This window comes from Tachypleus tridentatus, chromosome 2 (assembly GCF_004210375.1).
Source record: "Tachypleus tridentatus isolate NWPU-2018 chromosome 2, ASM421037v1, whole genome shotgun sequence".
Lineage (NCBI taxonomy): Eukaryota > Metazoa > Arthropoda > Merostomata > Xiphosura > Limulidae > Tachypleus > Tachypleus tridentatus.
Window position 1 is genome coordinate 147,546,756 of NC_134826.1, and position 26,342 is coordinate 147,573,097.

Here is a 26,342-nt window from a genome sequence, read left to right on the forward strand (position 1 = left end):
TTTAATCTGTTTTTGAACTGAATTAATATAAGGAGCAGTTTTTTCGAAAATAATTCAAATCACGCTGTGGCCGAGAAATCAACAAGAAAAAGATAAATGACTATACGATGCTTAAGCCTCTTCTCACGAAACTGCTTCTCATCTCCGTTTAAAGTCACTTTTCGGAAAGATTTAAACCCATATAAAGCACGTATTATAGGTTTTGTACGACAAGCTGCCCAAGTAATAGACATGACTTTGTGTGATGCCACGTTCCCATCGGCTTCTCCTAACTTCTTTAAGGAGTTCGTCTGGTGTTATATCATCACGTTTTAGTTTCAGCCAAAGCTAGAGTTATTTTTAGCGCATATATTCAAAGGATAAGATACAAAGTTTTTTTGTTTTTTTTTACCAAACCAGGCAACATTTTCATAGGTCATATAGAACTGATTCTCCCCCGTTTGTATGGCTACTCTAGACTGAAAAGTTTCCCCTCATGACTGGCACAACGGCTTGTCTGCGGATTCACACCGCTAGAAATCGGGTTTAGATACTCGTGGTGGGCAGAGCACAGACAGCCCACTGTGTAGCTTTGTGCTTAATTCCAAACAAATAAACAAACGTAACTGAAAAACGAGATTAACATCCACAATTTGAACAAACACCTCTACCTCTACTCGCAGCTAAAAGTGCATATTGTGTTTAGTGGCATAATGCGGTTCGAACGATGTACCTTCTATTCAGCGACTAATCACTACTCCACGCCCATTTTCATTTACCCTGAAAACCATAAAATAGGATCTGAAATAGAAATTTTATTGTGGCGTAAGATTTAATAATTTACTCACGAATACTGTGATTGAGCATCTTATGGACAACAATTCAATATAATTAAAAACGATAGCATTGTGTCGCTCAGTCTCGTGACATATATCACTTCACATTGTTGCAGGACATAATCAAAAACGATAGCGCTGTGTCACTCAGTCTCGTGACATATATCACTTCACATTGTTACAGGACATAATCAAAAACGATAGCGCTGTGTCACTCAGTCTCGTGATATATTATGCCACTTCACATTGTAACATGACATAATTAAAAACGATAATGTTGTGTCACTCAGTCTCGTGACATATATCACTTCACATTGTTACAGGACATAATTAAAAACGATAGTGTTGTGTCGCTCAGTCTCGTGATATATTATGCCACTACAAATTGTAACAGGACATAATTAAAAACGATAGCGCTGTGTCGCTCAGTCTCGTGACATATATCACTTCACATTGTTACAGGACATAATTAAAAACGATAATGTTGTGTCGCTGAGTCTCGTGATATATTACGCCACTTCACATTGTCACAGGTAATGGATGTGTTACACACTACACTACTGCGAGATAACGGTGTTGATAATATGACGGTTTATGGATCATATGTCTTATTGGAAACATTACGAACATATTTAGAATCAATTATAATTTTTTGTTAGATATTTAATCTTTATTGTACATCATTATTAACACAGCCCCAGAGAAAGCATTGTTATGTTTACTAGTTAACTACTAACCGCCGTGTAATTCTTTCAGTAAATTAGCAATAAGATTTTTTAGTAAATTGATTAAAATGTTTATTAACTTCAGTTGAAAGGGGCCAATCTATTTCTAACTTTCTGAAATTATTATTATTACGTTAAGACCGTCTATTCTAACTCAGTCTATGTGTGTTTTTGTGTTTTTCTTTTAGCAAAGCCATATCGGGCTATCTGCTGAGCCCACCGAGGGAATCGAACCCCTGATTTTAGCGTTGTAAATACGAAGACATACCGCTGTAATAGCGGTGGGGCTAACTCTGTCTACTTTGGGCTATTTTGAAACGTATTGCTTTGAAGGAAAAACCATTTTCATGTGTTTATATAACGTAATTACGAAGCAATGAACTAACCTCACAGGTTTCGTCAGTTTGTTTCTATACTGCTATAACTTAAGGCTGAATAATACATAATAGAAATATCAAATATAATCGGTTTATAGGAAAATTTACCCGAAAAGAAGAATAGCAAAACTGACATGCCTTCATCATCTTTAACTTCTTAAATCAATGATGTATCCACTTCTAAAAACCGAGTTTTCCTAAAGACACAAACATCTAATTAAAATGGAGGGCTTATAATTCTCTTATTTTTGTCAGAGACAGCATAAACACATAACATTTCATTACCCCAAGACCTTATAAGTTGTTCGGAACAAACCTGGTATGCAGGACTTCCTTCTTGAATGTCAGAAACGAATATTCCTTGTCCTGCTTCTGCATGTTTTCCCTCGATGATCATTATTCCCAGGCCATGGTTACCCTGAAGCAAACAACGTAGAGAGTTACTTAATACTTTGACTCCAGTTCGAAGGTATGATAGAATAACAAAGCTTCGGGTATACAATTAAGTAGCTCCGTAGACTATTCTATTTTTCTATAAGTATCCCTTTTTTTATTGGAGTTAATTTGAATTTTAGAAACTTAAGAACCAAAAAGGAAATATAATAGCTGTATAATGGTTGATCAGGTAAACGAAACAGGAGCCAAAAAAACAAATTACAGGGAAGTAAAACTATTAAAAATTACAGGGAAGTAAAACTATTCAATAATTAAATGAGTTTCCTTAAAATCACATTTCAGTCGAAAGACTCAATACTAATGCCTCTGGAAATTTCGAAAACAGTGATAAATTATTTATGTGAATCTAACGCTAGCGTGTTTATTTTCTTTCGAGCCTGATATACAACGTATGGGGGCGATCGAAGTGTATCAACAAAAGTTGGCTGCATCGTAGACTTATGCCACTTGCAAGTGCTGTTAAGATAACTGTTAAAGATGAAAACTAATTTTGTGTGACAGATGAGATAATAGGACATGTAAGTAAAATGTCCCTTTTCATCAATCAATTTAATGCAAAGACAAAAAAAAATCAGCAAAATTACGTTACTTTGAACAACAGAATAAATTACTTATCATGAGAAAAATTAAGTCTATTTCTCGAATGTCAGATTCATTTATTTTACCTTTTTAATACAGAGGGTCCTGACGTCTTTGTATTTATCACAATTCTTTTCGGTATTCTGTAAAAACAACAACAACAGAAAGATGAATGTTAACACAATTTGTGTGATTTCTTTTTAGGTGAAACCGAGGGATTTATTCAGTGGTTGCATCAATTCAACTATCATTATAAAAGGAGAGGAACATTTAAATTTTGTTATGAGGATGATATGGTGTTAACAGTTACAATTTATTGCATTTGCACGATCTCTCTACCTATCTATCGATTCATCTAGTTAACACTACACAAAATATTCACGATATTAAAGCGATTTCTCTTTAGATTTATCCTTTTCTGTTTGTTTGTTTTGTTATTTTTTAATTTCGCGCAAAGCTACTCGAGGGCTATCTGTGCTAGCCGTCCCTAATTTACCAGTGTAAGACTTGAGGGAAGGCAGCTAGTCATCACCACCCACCGCCAACTCTTGGGCTACTCTTTTACCAACGAATAGTGGGATTGACCTCACATTATAACGCCCCCACGGCTAAAAGGACGAAGATGTTTGGTGTGATGGGGATTCGAACCCGCGACTCTCAGACTACGAGTAGAGTGCCTTAACAACCTCTATGCCGGGCCTTCTATAATGTGTCCGGAGATAGTTGATTCTTAAATGCCTCTCAGTGGTACAGCGGCATGTCTGTGGACTTACAACACTGGAAAGCAGCTTTTAATATCCATGGTTCACAAAGCACAGATAGCCTATTGTGCAGTTTTGTGCTTAATTACAAACAAACCATTTTTCAAATATTAATATTATATAATTTTTGGAGAGATGTTAAGATATTGACATCAAAACGTTTCTGAGGCTTTAGCTAGATAAAGAGTTAAATACACAATGTTTTATAACAGACAGAATCTATCGATACTTGTGAGAAACTCAGGATCTTTGATAAGTGAAAATTACTTATGAACTATTTTTAGTATACAAATAAACACGCTGTTAATCGTCTCTCGAACTCTAGTTGGAGAATTAATACGGTTGTGAACTGATAAACGTATAACTAAATTAAATATAAGTTAATAATAAAAACAAGATTTCAATAACAGCAACACAACAACAAAATTTTACCTCATCTCCCAAGTGAAATGGAAAGTGAGTTAAAGGTTTCACTGCCATGTCGTGCGAGGCATTTTCTCTCCTGTAAAACACGTGAAACACATTATAAGCACTTTAACTCTTTAATTTTACGAATGAATTCCCACCCACTTTTCTTCAGGTCTGAAGTTTTTGTTAAAAACGGCTTAAATGTGAGGCTATCCAACCATGAATTTCACTGTAAGGCCACGTAAAACTTTGTTATGGATGAAACGAAATGTGATAATGTGCTTTTACAACACGCGACGAGAATAGGTTAATCAGTAGAATTCAATCAGCCACTTGATCCTGGTCGGATTCTAGAGTTTGAGTTGAATTTCAAAAGATACAGTTGTGGTAGAGACTCACAACAACAAGTCAAGCGCTAGGCCTACTTTAAGTGAATAGTTCGCGAAAACGTGACTTCCATAAAAACAGCAGGATATTTAATAATGATAACTAATTGAATAACTCAGTGCTTTAACTTTAAACGGAACAAATAAGTTAAAAGATTTTGAAAATTACATTCAGTACATTCAAATCTCTTAACAAAACAACTAAGGAAACATTATTAACTAAACGTCTATTCGCTATGCTGTTTATTTGTATTTTTACATTAAAATCGTGAGCACTTAGAGATAATAATAAAGGAAGGGCCGGCGTGAAGTTAAAGTTAGCTTGATCAACGGAATATGATCATATTGCAAAAATAAAATTGATACTTTCGAAAAATTCTTCAGGGTTATATTTCATTTTGTATTTTTAATCGTAAAAGAATTATGAAGATATTTCTCGGTAACTTAGTTTGTGTTTATAATAGAAGCATACGATTAAATTATCAATAAATAGTTCAGACTACTTATTTACAGCCAATTATGTTCACCAGTTGCTAAAAAATTCAGTAGAGGTCTGTAAACATATCTATAAACGTTTATCGATAAACGTGCAACTTTATAAGTTATGAAAATTTATAATATTTGTAAAACACTAATTTCGTACACGGACATAAAACTAATTTCTATTAAACTCGTACAGAAAAATAGCGTTAAAAAAGGTTAACGAATGATACCCGTCTCTAATTTTTTTAAACAAAATTAATTCTATAATAAATAATTCAATAAAATAAGACTGGAAAAAAGGAACATTCGGAAATTAAAAAAAAGAAATCTCACATCTTCTACAATTGGAATTTATCACCTTACGAGCAATTAATTCTAGCTGTTTATAATATTCTATTACCTTATGAACAACGAGTTCCACCCGTTTACAATGTATTAAATATACAGAGCAGTTAATGTCATATTTATTCAATATTAAAAAATTTGTTAAGATAAAAATAATTTCTTTTTGCTTTATTCATATAAACACGTTTCTTTTTTAAATTGCGTATAATTCATTTCATGAAAATTAGCGAGTTGGTTAATAACAATTAACTAACCCTACAAAACTGGTATAGACTGAAGTTGAATTGCGTATGTGAAAGATATACCTGAGAATCAACAACTTATTCACTGGTCCTTGCTGAGCTTTGATCAAAGCTGAGGCATTGAGGTGACAGCGACCATGTACAACAGTCCCATTCACCTGAAACAAAACCAAAAAATGTGCGTTAGCGTGTAGATTGGTTCGTTTGATCCTCAGCACATATATTGACGGACTGAGGTGACAGTCCTTACAATAGTCCAGTTAAGGCAAATATAACAATGTAATGATTTCTGAGTTATGGTAAAAAAACTTCGATATAAAGCTTCATAAATTCAGTAAGAAGACAATATCACGTTAAAATAAGCCCAGCTTACATGTCAACCAAGCACTTAGTCATGATCGATAAATCTCAAATTCTGTATGAGACTCATCTAAACGAAACGATGGTAGATATTGTTTTGTAATGAAATAAGACCAGTTAGTCTTGCGATCAGAACATGACAGGGCCCAGAATGGCCAGGTGGTAAGGTTTCTCGACTATCAATCTGAAGGTCTCGGGTTCAGGTCTCCGTCTAACCAAACATGCTCCCCATCCCTGCCGTAAGGACGTTATAATGTACAGTCCCACTATTCGTTGGTAAAAATAATAGTCGAACAGTTGGCGGTGGGTGGTTATGACTAGCTGCCTGCTCCCTAACCTTTCACGTACACATAGGTTCGTGACTAAACAAAATGACGTAGCTCTTGCTTTATAATGGATAAGGATGAATTATGGAGTTACTGATTTCGTATAATACCTTGTTTTTTACAATAATGAAGTTAGCATTTTTAAAAGTCAAAACACATACACATCTGACCTTAAGTAAAAAGAACCAACTCAATATTTTAAATGTTGAAAGTTTAGTAGTATATGAAATACCAATTTCAAAGTAATGGTTACTATATATATTCATTTTGTTTTTATAGATAATGAGACAGAACGACAAACGGTTTAGATGTCACCTAAGTGTAAAAAACTTACAGTTTAATTTATACAAGAAACAGTTTAATTTATACAAAAACTTACAGTTTAATTTATATAATATACTACAATAAAATGCACATAAAATCTTTTGATTTATATTTTTATTTACGTTAACTGAAATCTCTTGGGGCACATTCAGAATAAAAAAATATCCCGTGATAATATACATATAAACTGAAAATTATATAGAAAGAAAACAATAAAAAGCAAGAGTCATCGAAAACTGGTAAAATATAAACGATATTTGTGTGCAGTTGGAAATAATGAATTTATTATAAATAGTAGATTAGAAACATTAGAAGAAACGTATGTTTAAAAAAAAAAGTTGGGTTATGATCATTTTGAGCCAGAAAACAAAAAAGTAATTGCATTGAAAGATTTTACGTATTTGTTGTTAAACACAATACTTACGCAATAAGCTATCTGTGCTGTGCTCAACACAATTATCTGATCCCAGTTTTTAACGGCGTGAGTCCTCATACCTTCTGTGACCATGAAGGTTTTTACTTCTCCTTAAAAACAACTTCATTCTAATACCAACTTAACAAAGCTCATATAGTTTCTCCTTAATGTTTGGTGTGTTACAACTACAAGGAGACTGGTTTCTGTAGAACAATATAGAAAACAATGCTCTGGTGTTTTGTTTTCAAAATTCAAATAAATCAGTGATGTTATTTTGAAAATCATTTAGTTCCAAAAGGTTTACAGTGCTGTTATCAAGACATGGACTTGGTGAGTGAATATAATTAATTTCCATAAAAAAATTAATATAACAGTTGATTCTTCAGTAGGATGGGACATATTGTTTTTTTTTGTCAGACTTTTGACGCTATGTTTATTATAACGTAGAATAACTTTGACGTTTTCTCACAAGTTGCATTGTTACTTATCCAATTTCATAATAAACTATATTGATTTGTGTGTGTCGAAAAACATTCATTCAGTATTACTCTTGGTAGCGGGTGAATACTTTTAAATATATGGGTTGAAACAGCAAAACCTGTCTTGCAAAATATTGATCAGAAATTCCATTTTTCAAAATATGTTCGTACATTCCTCGTTTGCTCACCCGTGAGTCTTGTTTGTTTTTGTTTTTAAATTTCGCACAAAGCTACACGAGAGCTATCTGCGCTAGCCGTCCCTAATTTAGCAGTGTAAGACTAGAGGGAAGGCAGTTAGTCATCACCACTCACCGCCAATTCTTGGGCAACTCTTTTACCAATGAGTAGTAGGATTGACTGTAACATTATAACGCCCCTACAGCTGAAAGGGCGAGCATGTTTGATGCGACGGGGATTTGAACCCGCGACCCTCAGATGACGAGTCGAACGTCTTAACCCACCTGGCCATGCCGGACCTTACCCGTGAGTCAGTGGTAAGGTTACGGACTCAAAACTCTTAAAGCTAGGGTTCTATTCTCCGCATATAACGCATTTTACAGCTTTTTACTAAAAAGACAACAACAAAGATATCATGCACATATATCTTAAAAACAACAAAAATTAATTTAATTAACAATTGCTGTGTTAGCTTCGGTACATGTACCACAAATATAAAAGGTTTCCTATAAAGAATACCAAACCAATGATAACGTAATTTTACAAAATCGACTCACCACGAGGAGTATCACATCAGTGTTACATAATGGTACATAAATGAATACAAACTGCATTTACTTCATACGATTTTTAAAATTTTCTTCATATATATATTATTTTTTAAACATGTTAGCTATAATTTTACGCTCGTGAGATTCTAATGCTCACGTTATTAATAATTCAAAAATGTTGGTAAACCTCTGAACACACCGAATTTAAATACACGCTTTAAAATGTCTACACAATTTTAACAATTTGCAGTAGTTGATTGAATTTTATCTCACTTTCCTGTTGAAAACGATTTCTGCTTTTTTTTTAAAATCTTTTTATCATTATGTAAAACATTGTAGGTCAGTGTGCGTCAACCCTGCAACCCTAAACGGAGAGAAGAGTACCTGAACAAGATAATGTGATTACAAGGCGTTAAAAACATAAAACTAAATTGCTGGATAGCAAAGTACGAGCTAATTTGTTTTAATTTCTATAAGAATTATCGACTAATTAGATGCTAAGCTTAAATTTAATTATCACAAGATTTGTTTGTTTGTTTTTTGAATTTCGCGAAAAGCTACACGATGGCTATCTGCGCTAGCCGTCCCTAATTTGGCAGTGTAAGACCAGAGGGAAGGCAGTTAGTCATCACCACCCACCGCTAACTCTTGGGCTACTCTTTAACTAACGAATAATGGAATTGACCGTCACATTATAACACTCCCACGGCTGAAAGTGCGAGCATGTTTGGTAAAACGGGGATTCGAAGCTGAGATTCAGAGTCGAACGCCTTAACCCACCTGGTCATGCCGAGCCTATGATTACAACCAAATAAAATAGATTAAAACTACCTGTCTAGCTAACGATACAGACGAGACAGTTAATTCTGATACATGAGTACAGCCGTTTAAAATTTGAATGTACTTAAATTCTGTAATACATCTATATTATTCAGTGTGCGAGTCTTACAACACCCCCACATCGGTCTGTCTGCTGGGCCCACTGAGGAAAATCGAATACCTGATTATACCGTTGTAAGTCATCGAATACCTGATTATACCGTTGTATGTCCGAAGACTTACCGCTGTCACATTGGGGCATATTATTCAGTATAATAGATAATTGGTTCTCAAACAGTTTTCAGTGGATTGTTGTTGTTGTTTTGAATTAAGCACAATGCTACTCATTGGGCTATCTGTGCTCTACCCACCACGGGTATTGAAACCTTTTTTTTAGCGTTATAAATCCGCAGACATTCCGCTGAGCCACTGGGGGGCAATTTCAGTGGAACCCCAGAGTTCCGTGAAGAGCTATCTGAGATTCTCTACGAAGTTAACAGGTATTGGAGACGTTTTTCAACTATTGAATGTTAACTTTCCAAGGACCAAATGTATTCTTAAAAATAATTAGTCAGTTGATATTCAGTGTTAACATTAACAATATTGTTACCAATGCGGTCGCTTTCATGCAGGCTAGGCTTAGGGTCTTGTAACAGAATGAATGAAACAAGAGGGTTTTATAATTTCATAAAGTTTGTTTGTAGTTAAGCACAAAGCTGCATAACGGGCTATCTGTGCTCTGCCTATCAAGGACACTGAACCCGGGTTCTAGCGTTGTAAGTCCACAGACATCCCGCAATTCCACAGGGAGGCTCATAAGGTTTGGCAATAAATGGCTGATTTTATTACGTTTTTGACAAATCACTCTTAACCAGATATTGGCTTAAGGTGAAAGATGTGTTTGGATGGAATGGCAGATGTTAGAGGATGTAAGATAAAACAAGTGTTTCAACGTAGGGGCAGGATGTTAGAGAAATATAGCAAAGTTGATGTGCGGATGTTTTTTTTATACATACGAAGAATCCAATTAGTGATCGGATGAAATCTTATTTCAATCAGATGAGCTGATTTTTTAAAAATAAGGTACACATTTTTGTGAAGGCTGTAGTGGCACAGTTTAGGAATTTCTATAAAATAAAACCTGGCCCAGTATGGCCAGGTGGGTTAAGGCGTGCGACTCGTAATCTGAGGGTCGCGGGTTCGCATCCCGGTCGCACCAAACATGCTCGCCCTTTCAGCCGTGGGGGCGTTATAATGTAACGGCAATCTCACTATTCGTTGGTAAAAGAGTAGCCCAAGAGTTGGCGGTGGGTGGTGATGACTAGCTGCCTTCCCTCTAGCCTTACACTGCTAAATTAGGGACGGCTAGCGCAGATAGCCCCTCGAGTAGCTTTGCGCGAAATTCAAACAAACAAACAAATAAAACCTATTTTATATAGCTTACATGTCAGAATGACTAATAATCAGAAATGAGATTAACATGAAGTTAATTTTAACTATGCTACTATTTACAACGCTACAGGACTAAATCCTACAATCTTGTAGTGATCAGATTTAACTTAATCATCAGAAACGCGTCCTTGTTGCTAACATAGTTTTCTTCCGTAATCCCACGAGGTTTGGACAACACAGGAGGATTATGTTAGGCCTAATTCTACCGCTAAATCAACATAATTAATATTAAATCATTCATTAAAATTTATTTTAGCAAAATACGCACATAAGTTCGTTGTACATTATTTATAGGTATAGAGATACTAGTTACCTCTATAACGTCAGTTCTTGCAAACAAACAAACAGAATTCAAACAATAAAATTACATTAGCAGGTTAATCAAATAATTAATTGTTGTACACTGAATTATACGTAAACACCTTTGCCGTTAGGAACGAAATGGATACAGCGTTTATGTTTAAGCTTGTTTCAGTCACGTCAACAAAAGGTTTAGAAGAGGGAATCATGTTGATGTAGTGGACTTCCATTAATTAGTTAAACAGTGGAGTAAGTGTTGTTTTGGTACTGATACATTGAACTATAAGTTAATACCTTTGTCGTCAAGAGAATAAAGCATTTAGTGTTTATTTCAAAGTTTGCTTTATACACTTTAACAAAAGGTGTAGAAGTGGGATGTTGGTGTAGTGGACACTAAAAACAACCAATTACTAGTCAGAATTCATTAATGTCACGCGCTAAAATGACGTAATATAACAGACATCGTATAACTCTTTTTATTTCTTGAATTTCGCATAAAGCTACACGAGGGCTATCTGTGCTAGCCGTCCATAATTTACCAGTGTAAGACTAGAGGGAAGGCAGCTAGCCATCACTACTCACAGCCAACTCTTGGGCTATTCCTTTACTAACGAATAGTGAGATTGACCGTAACTTTATGACACCCTCACGACTGAAAGGCCGAACATGTTTGGTGTGACGGGGAAATCTAATAGGACGCAGAACTAAAGAACATGCGTAATGTCTCGTGAAACTTTAACATATTTTCGCACAGTTAATTGGTCGTTTTTAAAGTAAAAAAAAACGTGGATAACATTAAAAACTGTTCATAAACCTTCAAGAAAAAACGTTTTCTAATTTGAATTTTGAAACGTGTACGTGAATGATACACTTAACGTTTATATGCTTGGTAGGCAAGGTTTTGAGTGCAGCTGTATGACACTAAGGTAGGAAACACGAGGAGGCTTTGTTAGAGAGTTTGACAGCTCCTTCATTAGCGAACGACTAAGACAGATAAGAAACACGTGTAGATATTCTTAGTTAGGACATAGACAAGTGAGAACCTAGTCACGTGGAAACATCATTCAGTTTTTCTTTTAGTTAGGAAGAAAGAATACGACAGAATCCACATAGCACTTAGTGTCTAGCCTTCTCTTTTCTCGTAACCATAAGATCGAAGAAAAGGCTTTCTTTATAATGGCGTCGAGTGGGTTTCAATCCAGACATGTTTTGTCGCCGAAGAGTGAACAAGATCTTTTTACAGAAAGAGATACTTTATTTTGTTAAGTTCTTAAACCATTATGTATGGAAGCTACGTATTATACTTGTCTGAATGAGCACAATTAATTTGAATTCATAAAGAAAATCAAATCGACACATCTATAGATAGATAGATATAATTAGAAAAACTGAAACTCTAAAGATCTGAAATGTAACCAAATTGAATGAATTCTGTTTCAAAATAAGTAAAAATCAAACATAGTGCTTTAAAATATTTTCTTAGTTAAAAAGTAATTACAGTTCCAGTATGCGTTGCAAAGAAAGATATGTCATTGAGAAAACATCATTTAGTTAATGTGTCGCGGGTTCGAATCCCGGTCGCGCCAAACATGCTCGCCCTTTTAGCCGTGGGGGCGTTATAATGTGACGGTCAATCCCACTATTCGTTGGTAAAAGAGAAGCCCAAGAGTTGGCGGTGGGTGGTGATGATTAGGTACCTTTCTTCTAGTCTTCCACTGCTAAATCAGGGACGGCTAGCACAGATAGCCCTCGAGTAGCTTTGCGCAAAATTCAAAAACAAACTAATGTGTTATATAGTTCAACATGAGATCTGATTTGCGTGTGGACAACACTGAAGCTACTCCAGTAAGGTCGATGTTCCTTAGTGGTTAGCACCCATTAGCTCCACGCACACACGGCTCTGTAATTTGACGTAGCGGGTGCGTTATAAGGGTAAAATTCAAACATCACTATTCGGTCTGGCAAGAGTACACCAAAAATTGGCGTTGAGCGATGCTGACCAGATACTTTCCCTCTTCCCTGTCACTTCAAAAGCAGAGACGGCTAGGGCAAATATTCCCCGAGTAGCTTTGAGCAAGCTTTATGACACCCTCACGACTGAAAGGCCGAACATGTTTGGTGTGACGGGGATGCGAACCCGCGACCCTCAGATTACGAGTCGCACGTCTTGACCGACCTGGCCATACTGGGCCAGGTTTTATTTATAGAGGAAAATTTGGGTGAAATTTGTTTGTTTGCTTTAGAGCTAGCTTGGGCTAGCTGGTGTGTCGAGCCCCGGAATTTTAGTGATGTAAGTTCGCAAACGTTCCTGCTTTGCTAAGTGCAAAGTTAAAAATGAAATAAAGGACAAAGTTTAAAATGTCCATTGTTCGTATTACGTTTACTTGTTTTTAAAAATATATGTACTCTAATGCACACACACATAATGAAAACACGGCACATGTGAATCGATATATTAAAACTGCTTACTTGCTTCACTAGAAATACACAGTTTCTCAAACAAAATTATTTAGTTTCTTCCGTAGCTGAATCAGGGCGGTGGTAAATCTATTGAAAACGACTTTCGAATCCCTAATATCACCTACAATGTGAAGCAAATGTGTAAAAGAAAGACAGTAAGTCCATCTCCTGAAGCGCGCCAAGCCATGCTAATGGATATATCTCTAGAACTGTAGTTAGGCCAACTAATGGGAGAGATTGTCTTTTTTGTTTTATGACTCAATAGATGGCTATCTAGGTTATCATAGTTTGCTTAAAGGTTTTTGGCTCCATTTCCGACGCTTTGCATATGTGAGCTTACAGACCAAAGAGCTGCGAAAGAAAAAAAATTTAGTATGAGTTAGTAAGAAACCGTCTTATCTGATTAAACATGACGCCCTGAAATTGAAAGGATACGTTCTAACGCGTCACGAGACAGAATATTTATCACACAGAAGAACATTAATTTAGCACTGAGGTAATACTCAGAAACTAGGGCCTGCTTTCTTAATATAATTTTCTCACGTGGAGAACTTAAACGTGTTTTTTTCTCTCACTAAATAGAGCTTCCAGTGCTTACATAAACCAATATGCTACCGTACAATAGTTTACACGATAACAGAACAAAGCACATTTCATGTCTGGGCGTGTCACCAGATTAATATTTCCATCTTTCATAAGATTGATTGGTATTAAGCACAAAGCTACACAATGGGTTATCTGTGCTCTTCTCACCATGAGTATCAAAACCCGGTTTCTAGCGGTGTGAGTCCGCAGACATTCCGCTGTGCCACTGGGAGGCGCTTTGATACAAATAAAAAATTATAGGCTGTTTTTTACAAACTTTGAAATACAAGATAAATTGTAAGATCGTTTTAGTTCCCCTTTTGGGGTTAATTTCTAAAGTGTGTGTTAAGGTTTCAATCACACCAATCGCATACGAACTTACTTTATAGTGCTGATAGAAGAAAAAATCCCGAAAATTTATAACGTAATATGCCTAGATAACATGTTTATTATACAGCTACTCATGAAATGAGTGCTTTGAAAACCTTCTAAATATTTCGTGACTATTAAACAGAAAACCCTGTTAAAAAAGATTTAATATTTGCATACTTATTTTTCATTGTAACAAAGATAATCCACATTAATTTCCGTCATGTTGTTCACACTAAGCCTTTTTACCATGGCATGACTTTACACAAAAACTTTTCTCCACGGCATGACATCAGAGAAAAACTTTTCACCATGACATGACATCACAGAAAAACCGTTTTACACAATATTGCATCACACAAAAACATTTTTCACCATGATAAGACATCAGAGAAAAACTTTTCACCATGATAAGACATCACAGAAAACCGTTTTACCATGATAAGACATCACAGAAAACCGTTTCACCATGATAAGACATCACAGAAAACCGTTTCACCATAGCATGACATGTATAAAAATGCTTTTGTTGAGACTTTTAGAATCCTTTGAAAATGTTATAATTTATTGGAACTACAGTCAATTGTTTCGTATTACTTTTTTGTTTGTTTTGATTATGGCAAAGTTACTAAGCCTATTTTCTGCCATTTTTAGTGCCATATAGAGCGCCTTAAGCAGCAGACAATGCCAGACCGATCTGGTAACAATTTACACTTATTAAACATTTTCATTTTACATCTGTCAGAAATGGGAAATAACTTTCATCGTGCATGAAGACAATCGTAACTGACGGATTAGAAAGGTTTTTTTTTTTTTTTTAATAAGAGCACTGGTTAATCTGGTGAAACGTGCCCAAGATATGAAACATGCCAAATATCTGTAACATGTACAATATATGAAACATTTTCGTTAAATGTAACACGTCAAACATACGGAAATGCTCAATATGTGTGACATGTCCAACGTCTATAACACGTAATATATAAGATACATGTCCAATAAATAAAATGTGTTTAACACATGTAAAATGAACCTTTAGATAAAATAAGAATTTCATTTTTGTCAGTAACTAGCTCACTGAAGATCGCGTTTTATAAATCCAAGTTTTTTTACAAGAAGTTTTTTATTTTATTGTAACAAACTACTTTTTATTGTTCAATGTTTTCTCTTCACGTTTGACAAGTTTATATTTTAAAATTTCTGCACTTTTTAGTTCTTAAATTTTATTACAAAACTAAAATATTCTTCTGAGAGCACTAAGCCTTAATCTTTCACTTCACCGTAGGCTGTAGAATCATTTTTATGATCACATCGAAAGCTTCCAATAATCACAACTAGCCAGTTCTCTGGTTGCAGCTAAACGTAAAAAGAACGAGTCAATAAATTTTCCAAACATAAAACTGAAATAAATTTATTTGAAATACTAGCTGGACATTAAAATGTTATCTTTGATTAAGTCACCAAGATGGGTGACGTAAGAGTGCGTCTTGCTGTATTATTTGTTATCTCTCACTATTGTATCGAATAATGCGTGATTTATGTTTGTGCAGTAGTTCAAACTATATTAGATTTTTTTCTTACACACATTATTCTACAAGTGGCATTTTCAATGATATTTTACGCCGTGCATTTTAGTTTCGAATATATTTGAAATTATTCGAAATCTACTCAGATTTACACCAGTACGTGAGAAAATATAGTCTTAAATTACGTAGCCAGTCAATATCGTAAAACTTACTAGAAAAATTCTCATGAAATGTTTCATTTGCAAATTATCGTCTGATAGACTCGAAAATCTCTTGTAGATTTCATTGACTACACTAAGGATTTGGATATTACCACTGTTTTAACGCACCCAGTTTGAAGGATCATTTTACAGCTCTGTCTCTGTGAAAACCGAATGATTTGGTTCAACGAACCAAAAGATTTTTGACACGTACAAAAGTCAGCCGTATTGACTGCTCGTTTTCTCTTCCGCTGGAGAAACGTCTCTTGGTGATATGTGAGATATCAAACACCAGATGGTTTTGACACTTATAAACACTACGTCACCTTTTGAGAAACGCATAAATTCTTTTTTTTAGTTAAAAAGTACCTTAAAGCATAAAGTTTTATAAATATGTATCGGAATTCAACTATATCAAAACTGATAATTATAAGTTTATTTATCTGCAGCGGTATCCATTATATCAGTACGTGAGTACAGGAATATAATATTACGACAATACTTTACGGTTATAATAAACAATGCTTACGAAGTGGAAATCTAGTTAGCACTCGATATTGAATCGTCAATATTTATTGTTTACAGATCCATTACAGAAACATAAGACAGAACTAATTAAGAAGATGAATCCAAAGGAAAAAAAAAAGATTAAAATACCCAATAAAAACGTTGCTCTGTTCAAAGACCATTTTGGACTATTCACTGGTGTGGAATAAAGTAGTCCTAGCATTATTTAGGAACGAGTTTTGTAGCCTGGTCAACTGTTATGAAGTCAACAGAACCCACTCGAACTACAGAGAAACAAAAGAACCAATAAAATTGGATGTTGAATATCAGGGCTGAGATTTAGGCCTAGATAGCCAAGAAGCGTGTTATATATAATCTTTAGGTTATCTCGATGACTTATTAATTCCTAGATACCTGAAAAAAGTGTTACATTTTTCTTCTGCTATTGATATAAACGAGTCACGACTGATTTGCCACATGTGATTTTACTTTAATGTCAACACAAGAATGTCCAAAAAAATGTCAAAAGCAAGAGTATAAACTCAATGAAACAATATATTTTAATCTTTATAAACAAGAACTTATATGATTGGTTCACACTCGTTATCATTATTTTAAGTTTCACTTTAGGTAAGTAACTTGCTCTGATTGAAAGTTAATATTAATGATTCGTCACAGTGTGGAAGTCTACAGTAATACCAAGATAACAATGACATGTGACAACACCTTTCTGGACACGTGATTTTTTAGAGTTATATAAACATCACAATGACTCGTCACAACACACTCTGACACAGCACGTGATTTGGGAATCAATCACTGAAGCACGAATTATATTATGAGCATAAATATCTTTTCACAGGCTCACACACCAACAGAAAACTTTACAGTTCAACCACACCAGTCCATTTAGTTTACCAGCATGAAATTATACCAACGATACAGTAAGTGTTAATATAAATCGTGAGAGGGTGTAAGTTAGCAGTAAAGTTTGTTCCGTTCATTATTAACCGTTGTGAGAATAATGTTAACACAAATGTAGTAACTATCGTGAGAAAACTATTGACTTATTAACTCTCGCGAGTATAGTATTAATATTGTTTACTGTTAATATTGACACAGTTCTCTTAACTGTCACGAGTATAATATTAAGACAGTTTTATTAACTGTCGCGAGTGTAATATTATTGTTTGTTTGTTTGTTTTTGGAATTTCGCACAAAACTACTCGAGGGCTATCTATGCTAGCCGTCCCTAATTTAGCAGTGTAAGACTAGAGGGAATGCAGCTAATCATCACCACCCACCGCCTACTTTTGGGCTACTCTTGTACCAATGAATAGTGGGATTGACCGTCACATTATAACGCCCCCACGGCTGGGAGGGCGAGCATGTTTAGCGCGACGCGGGGGCGAACCTGCGACCCTCAGATTACGAGTCGCACGCCTTACGCGCTCGGCCATGCCAGGCCTGTGTAATATTAAGACAGTTCTATTAACCGTCGCGAGTATAATATTAACACAGTTCTATCAACTGTCGCGAGTATAATATTAAGACAATTCTATTAACTGTCGCGAGTATAATATTAACACAGTTCTATCAACTGTCGCGAGTATAATATTAACACAGTTCTATCAACTGTCGCGAGTATAATATTAAGACAGTTTTATTAACTGTCGCGAGTATAATATTAACACAGTTCTATCAACTGTCGCAAGTATAATATTAAGACAGTTCTATTAACTGTAACGAGTATAACATTAAGACAGTTCTGTTAACTGTCGCGAGTATAATATTAAGACAATTCTATTAACTGTCGCGAGTATAATATTAACACAGTTCTATCAACTGTCGCGAGTATAATATTAACACAGTTCTATCAACTGTCGCGAGTATAATATTAAGACAGTTTTATTAACTGTCGCGAGTATAATATTAACACAGTTCTATCAACTGTCGCAAGTATAATATTAAGACAGTTCTATTAACTGTAACGAGTATAATATTAAGACAGTTCTGTTAACTGTCGCGAGTATAATATTAACACAGTTCTATTAACTGTCGCGAGTATAATATTAACACAGTTCTATTAACTGTCGCGAGTATAATATTAACACAGTTCTGTTAACTGTTGAAACATCTTTCCACAAACGTACTGTAAGTGTTAGTTCCAATTTTTCTAATTCCATCACTCCCTTTTTGTGTTATACAGGGTGTTCGGAAAGTCACTGTGCACTTATATATTTATTAACAGACAAAACTGCACAGCGACTTTCCGAACACCCTGTATATCTGATATCTGAATTTATGCTTACAATAAAAACAAAGGATTATTTTTATCAACTGTCAGCAGTCTACGAAAACAAGTAATTTTTATAACCTTTAGGAAATATGCAACTTCCGTTTTATTAACCCTAATACAACTGTAAGAGGTAAATTAATATTTTCATGACAATAAAATATTTACCCATATCATAATAAATTTACCTTCATTTTATCTAGTAAGTTGCATATTTATCTATAAAGGTCCAGACCCCTTATGACACAACGGTAAGTTTACGGGCTTCTAACGCTACAAATCTGATTTCAATACCCGTAGTGGGCACAGCGCAGATAATTCATTTTGTAGTTTTGCGCTTAAGTTAAACAAATAAATTATCTACAAAAATATATATGTTTGTTTTCTACATATTATGCATAGCTTATGATGGTATATGTGTCAAAAGGTGAAAGGTTAAACAACCAAATACTAACGTTTCTAGCCAGACAGTATTTTCTCTCCTTAAACACACAAATTGAGCGTTGCAGTCAGCCCGGCATGGCCAGGTGGTTAGGGCGTGGGTTCGAATCCCTGTCCTACCAAATATGGTGGCCTTTTCATCCGTAAGGGTGTTATAATGTGACAGTCAAAAGAGTTGGCGAATGGTGGGGATGTTTGTTTGTTCTTGAATTTCGAGCAAAGCTACACGAGGACTATCTGCGCTAGCCGTCCCTAATTTAGCAGTGTAAGACTAGAGGGAAGGCAGCGAGTCATCACCCCTCCCCCAACTCTTGAGCTACTCCTTTAACAATGAATAGTGGGATTGATCTTCGCATTATAACGCTCCCGTGGCTGTGGTGGGGATGACCTTCCCTCTAGTCTCATATTGCTAAATCAGAGATGATTAACACAGATAGCCCTCTTGCAGCTTTGCGCGAAAGTAAAAACAAAACCAATCGTTACACGTAGAGGAGAACCATCAGTAAAGATATTTATTCTAAAGGGTAGAAAGTATTTTAGAGAGACTCACCGATGAAGGATAAGCTGTATAATTTAATCTATCTTCACATATGTGGAAGGAAACTAAATACATTTTCATCGTTTTTGTTAGAGTAATTTATCAAACTGCAATGCTGTTGTACATTAAAACATACATGCAATTCGGTAAGTCCATCAAGTGATCCATGTTCACAATAGAATAGCCAGCCTTCTACCTACAAAATCAGATAATCTTTTCATGAGATAAATAAACGAAAAGAAGAAAACCAAACAAGGACAGCTATCTAATCAAAAGGTAATTTTGCTTTTCAAGTTTCCGTTTAATTTTAAATTTATGTTTATTTCCATTTTTATTGAAATATTTTCGATTTGATATATTACATTTAGCCTTTTAATAATACCAAAGGTTTTTCCTTTGTCAATCTACTCCCGTATCTAAGCTATAATTTAAGAAAAATATTTGCACGTGTCTGCTTATAACTAATCAGCCACTATATTGATTTTCCACAAAGCGTAGCATGCACATTTAAAAACCTTCAGGGAAATGACACGGGAAGTTAAACGAGTAAGGAAGGATCTGAGCCCCTGTGCCATCTCCGGGAGCCCCTAGGTCTTTCACATGCTTGAACTGGTATATCAGCTTTTAAATATAAATTTCAGCATTAAAGTTTGTTTGTTTAGAGTTAAGCACAAAGCTACACAATGGGCTATCTGTGCTCTGCCCATCGAAACCCGGGTTTTAGTGGGTAAGTCCGCAGACATACTACTGTGCTACTGGGGGGCTCACCATTAAAGAGAATACAGTTTAAAACTATAATATTTTAATTATTTATCTATTATTTCAAATACTATAATTTGATAATTTAATAACAAAATTGTTTTTAACTTTTACAAATATATAGGGTTTTAACATATAACATTCGAAAAAGTTATTTTTTAGATGGACAAATAACAAGCTCTAACGCTTCTTTATCCTTATGAAATTAACATCTATTATTTTCTAAAAGTCCTAATTTATTTTAACAAATTACCAGAGTTTAATAATCTTTATAAATATTGTTGTTTTCAACCATATAAATTTTATATGATTTATGATAAAAATGGTTATTCATACAAGTGCTCCTTATTTCGAATAATCTCATATCAAAATAAGAACAAACATTCGATTTTTAAAAAGTTTTAACTCTGCATTTAAATTTTTTTCCTATGAATATTATAAATATTTTATCCCTTTCTGTTTTTTTAGAAAAAAAATTAAATTGCCTTTAACATAAAACTGTAATTTAATTTTATTGTTCCGCTTTGCATTTTATATAAATTACTTATACATTACTTAATAATGTTCATTACCTCATTAATCAGTCATATAAAGTTTAAAAAATAAACAGTTATAATGTCTCCATAATTATGAAAAATCTCTCATCTCCGATTACGTTATGTATTAAACACATTCGATTTTTCTCTAAGAACGCCAAATATGACCAGTTAGGTTTAGGCGTTCACTCGTAATCCGAGGGTCGTGGGTTCAAATCCCCGTCTCACCAAAGATCCTCGTCCTTTCAGCCGTGGGGGCGTTATAATGTGCGGTCAATCTCACTGTTCGTTGGTAAAAGAGTAACCCAAGAGTTGGTGGTAGGTGATGATGACTAGCTGTCTCCCCTATAATCTTACACTGTTAAATTAGAGATGGCTAACGCAGATAGCCCTCGTGTAGCTTTGCGCGAAATTCAAAACAAACAAACAGATTTTTCACGTATTCCATTTCCGTTTAGACGTAAGGATTATTCCCTTGATTCTAATTTCCGAACGTTTCTTAAATAAATCAATTATTCCAGGATATATTTCACAAATTTAACATTATTAGTTTCATCCAGGAATCTTTCTAAGGTTAATATGTTTTTGGTTATTCAAAATAACTTTTATAGTTTGCAAACGAGGAGCTAACGTCCCTAAAATCTATTAATAACATATCTAAACATAATTGAAGATTAATTAATATAATGGTTTTGATATTTGACGTTGTTTAGCTTCCTCTACAATTTAATTGTTATTTCTGTTTGAAAAACAAACAAACTTCGTCTTTAAGCAAAAGTTTATCAAATTTGCAAGTGAAAACGGGCCCGGTATGGCCAGGTAGGTTAAGGCGTTCGACTCGTACTCTGAGGGTCGCGGGTTCGAATCCCCGTCGCACCAAAGATCCTCGTCCTTTCAGCTGTGAGGGCGTTATAATGTGACGGTCAATCCCACTATTAGTTGGTAAAAGAGTAGTCCAAGAGTTGGCGGTGGGTGGTGATGACTAGCTGTCTTCCCTTTAGTCTTACACTGCTAAATTAGGAACGGCTAACGCAGATAGCCCTCGTGTAGTTTTACGCGAAATTCACGCCAAACGAAGTATTAATGGAAACCGACTCAAAGTGATCCACTTAACTTCTCTTATTCAAATCTACTTTTTATAACCAAATATAAATTCTTTGCATCCCTTCTTATATCTTAAGCACGTTTAAATTTCATAAAGTATGAATGTAAAAGCTAGCTAACATAGTGACCACTTGTCGGCATGCAACTTCAAATAATTAAATTTTCACTTGGTTTGTTTGTTTGTTTTTAAATTTCGCGCGAAGCTACTCAAGGGCTATCTGCGCTATCCGTCCGTAATTTAGCAGTGTAAGACTAGAGGGAAGGCAGCTAGTCAACTCTTAGGCTACTCTTTTACCAAAGAATAGTGGGATTGACCGTCACATTTTGACGTCTCCACGGCTGGAAGGGCGAGCATATTTGGTGTGATGGGGATTCGAACTCGCGACCCTCAGATTACGTGTCTAACGCCTCAACCCACATGGCCATGCCGGACCCTCTGCGAAGTAGTTAGATGGACGTACAACAGACAATACTATTATATTCATGTAGATATGTTCCAACGTAATGCAACAGTGTCCATACTTTTAACTGTTATAGATTTAATAAGTAATCGATCCAAAAACAGCTCAATTTGCACGTATTCCACAACAATAACGGACTGTTTGAGTATGGTAGAATGTAACTTTATAAGTATAGTATGAACAGTGTTTAACTGTATATCTGTCATGGAGAAAACTGGGTATACTGTAATGGAATTCTATTGTAACGAGGGTACTTCCTAACTTTATTTGTCTACTAATTTAGTTATCTACAGCTTCTTTACGCTGTTCGTACAAGCAAGTGGCTATTTAGAAGATTAATATTGTATATCATAGCCAATAGTCTAGTTTTAGTAACCTAATTGATAGCTTTTTTAATTCTACTGAAATTGTATTTATATGTATATATATATATATACTTGTGTGTGTATTATTATAAAATATTAAACACTTTAAAGGTAAAAAAAATGTTTTTTTTTTGTTTCTAAGTAAGCATACAGATATACAATGATGGGCTCTCTGTGCTGTACCCACCACGGGTATCTAAACCCAATTTCAAGCAGTGTAATTCCACAGACATGTTACTGTGCTTCTGGGGTGAAGTTTTGACGCACATGAGTGGTTGTAGAAGGTAAACGAACTTGAGATGCGTTTGTATATGAGTACCCATATCTATTCCTTATTTAACATAAAGTCTCTAATTTTCTGGACTTCTACTAAGATGATGAAAGTAAATTAGCTAATAAACTATTACTTTTTTTTTTTTTCGTTTTTGGGGGACATTAAAATGACTTCAAATACGAGATATCTGTAGAAAAGGCTTGGAAAGAATTGAATTATTTTGTAAAATAAAGAAACCTTAACTAACGCCATGAAATTTCTAAAATAAAACAAATCCTTATGTTTATACATAAGAAACTTAAGACGAATTGGGAGAGAGAACCAATTCGACCACTACTACGAAAGTGTAATGTAAAAATAGCAAAGAGGTGACTCAAATATATATATATTGAAATTATTGTGATAAACAGATAATAAACTGATAAGAGTTGAACAAAAATATTTAGTTATGAAAAAAATTAATTTCGGAGCTGAAGGTCAAAGTTTGGATTAACAGAAACCAAAAATTGAAAATATTTAACAAAAAATACATTCATACAATGAAAGTACAGAGAAAATTGAAAATTAAATGAAAACTAAAATTTTACGAATGTAAATTTACCATATAAGAATAACTTTATTAATTTATGGAATTTCGTGTTAAAAAGAAATAACTAAAATCTCTTTTAGGAAGATTTAAAATTGGAAAGCAAATATATGGAGTTTTAGGCGTACGAGGATTGCTAATTTCTCAAACTAGTAAATCACATTAAAATATTATTGCTTCCTTGATGCTAATTTAAAGAAATATAATGTTGTAAAATATTACACTTTTAAAGGGAACAAATAATAATTGTTACATATTTCCTCCTACCAGGAGTAAGAATGGTGAACTTTTAATTAGTTAAAGATGCTTTCATTGCTTGTTTTGAATTTCGCGCAAAGATACTCGAGGGCTATCTGTGCTAGCCGTCCCTAATATACAGTGTAGGACTAGAGGGAAGGCAGCTAGTCATCACCACCCACCGCCAACTCTTGGGCTACTCTTTTACCAACGAATAGTGGGACTGACCGCAACATTATAATGCCCCCACGGCTGGGATAGCAAGCATGTTTGGTGCGACCGGGATTCGAACCCGCGACTCTCAAATTACGAGTCGAACACCTCAACACGCTTGGCCATGCCGGGCCAAGACGCTTTCAAGTTATGAAAATAAAGACACTGTGGTGTATACTGTCAAGAAAATAAAAAATGGTATTAAATGAAACATTGTGTAAATGTGTGTGTGTGTTAGTTGTTTCAGTAGTGAAACTGAAAAAAGAATCTGTAGAGGCCTAATGCATTCTTTGACATTGTATAAATTTGTTAATTTACATTTGGTAGGAGAGAAATAAAGAAAGAAATGGTAAAAGAAAGAGACAATCATTTTTGTAATAAACTATTTTTCTATTTTACGTATATAAGCTATATCATATTTAATTAAAAAAATTGTATAATATGTTGAGTTTGATACAAAAACATGTTGGTACGTAAATAACCAAAATGTTGAAAACGAAATACACGCCCTGCACGGCCAGATGGTGAAGGCCATGTCCTCGTAATCTGATGGTCGCGAGTTCGAATCCCTATCACACCACATATGCAAATTTGTTTATATACACTACATAAATTTATATATATAAGTTTATAATATATAAAACCTAAGAAACATTCACAGCGGATAGCATCACACTTATATTATAAAAATAAACTCGGGTCTAAATAACTGGTGTGAATGGTAGAATATATCTTTGTGAGAAACATATCTTAGTAGGTTGAAGTCGTAAAGATTAAGCCTTAATTCGCTGGTACAACAGCCGCCTCTAGTGATCTGACTCTAAAGCATATCTGTTTACTTTGTTGGTGTTCTTATAAGGAATAATCAATTTATCTTAACTGATTGTAGCGGGTGGTAATTCTAAATGTCGAACATTGTGGGTTTGAACGTCCACTTTTTTGCCCCTATTGTTTAATTTCTGATTTATTTTTTAACAAGAGAGTTTCAAACGGACGTTACGTCTAATAAATGTGTATTTCTCACACATCAGCACATCAGGGTCCTACGTCAGCAGATATCTCTTGCTCAGATATCTTACTCAGATACATTCTAAAGTTTTCGAATTTTTTATGTAGTTTTTATTTGTTTATCCAACGCGTGTTAACACTGAACGCAAAGAAATAATGGTGTTATACGCTCTTTTTTTCTTGTTTAGATGTTAAACTTAACACAGTTGATTGTTTTCCTCTTATAAATGCGTGTACTCACACTCATTGCAACAGTTTGTAAAACCAAAACAACACCATAAAGAATTACACGTATTTTTCAACTAATCAACATAATTAATAATAACTAATATATATATAATCTGCGGACTTACAACACTAAAAAATAAGTTTCGATACCCGTGGTAGGCAGAGCACAGATAGCCCATTGAAGAGCTTTGTGCTTAATTTAAAACAACAACAACTAATATATAATAATTAATAATTACGTTATTTACCTCTAAAAGTTCGTCCCCGACTTCTATTCTTCCATCACGTGCAGCACTTCCATATGGATTAATACCACATACAAACACACTCATTTTGGTTCGGTCTTTGTTTCCCACCAAACTGATTCCGAGACCATTAGGTCCTTTCTTCAGATCCACGACCAGGATCTCTCCTTTTAAGTCGCCATATTTTTTGTGGATTTTCTCTGTAATACCAAGTCAATTAATTGTATAATGGAAAACATGGGTTGTTTTCACTAATCAAACATACTTCATAGTTTCTGGAAAGGAAACTCCGAAATTAATTTGATATAAGCCTGACGAATTTCTGAAATGAAGGAACAGTTTTTGTTATAATTGATACTTTTAGGTGACACAACTAAGAAATTAAAATTTTAAATTAAGGCTAAAAATATTTTATGTTTAAATATAAAGGTTCTTGTAGAGTAGAAATCTGTTTCGTCAAGAAGGAATTAGTCCTTATATTCTATTATTATTATTATTTATGCTTAACCAAACGGTTAAAACTTAAATATTATGCTTTTATTCGGTGGTAATGTTAAATCATAAAGCTATAAAGAGACCAGTAAAGAGGTTTCCTACGCTCCCTGGTAACTTATAACGCTAAAA

The 26,342-nt window shown here is 34.6% G+C and overlaps 1 protein-coding gene across 1 annotated transcript in view; it reads right to left on the bottom strand.

Annotated features, from left to right (window-relative positions):
* LOC143245633 (inactivation-no-after-potential D protein-like) overlaps window positions 1-25,964 on the bottom strand; it is a 37,238-nt gene extending 11,274 nt beyond the window's left edge. The window contains exons 1-5 of the mRNA XM_076491984.1: window positions 25,722-25,964; window positions 5,641-5,735; window positions 4,146-4,215; window positions 3,039-3,095; window positions 2,234-2,335 (exon numbers count right to left, since the gene is read on the bottom strand). Of these exons, the coding sequence (XP_076348099.1) occupies window positions 2,234-2,335; window positions 3,039-3,095; window positions 4,146-4,215; window positions 5,641-5,735; window positions 25,722-25,805 (408 nt within the window). The 5' untranslated portion in view covers window positions 25,806-25,964. The remainder of the gene's footprint in view (window positions 1-2,233; window positions 2,336-3,038; window positions 3,096-4,145; window positions 4,216-5,640; window positions 5,736-25,721) is intronic.
* Window positions 25,965-26,342: the final 378 nt, after the last annotated feature.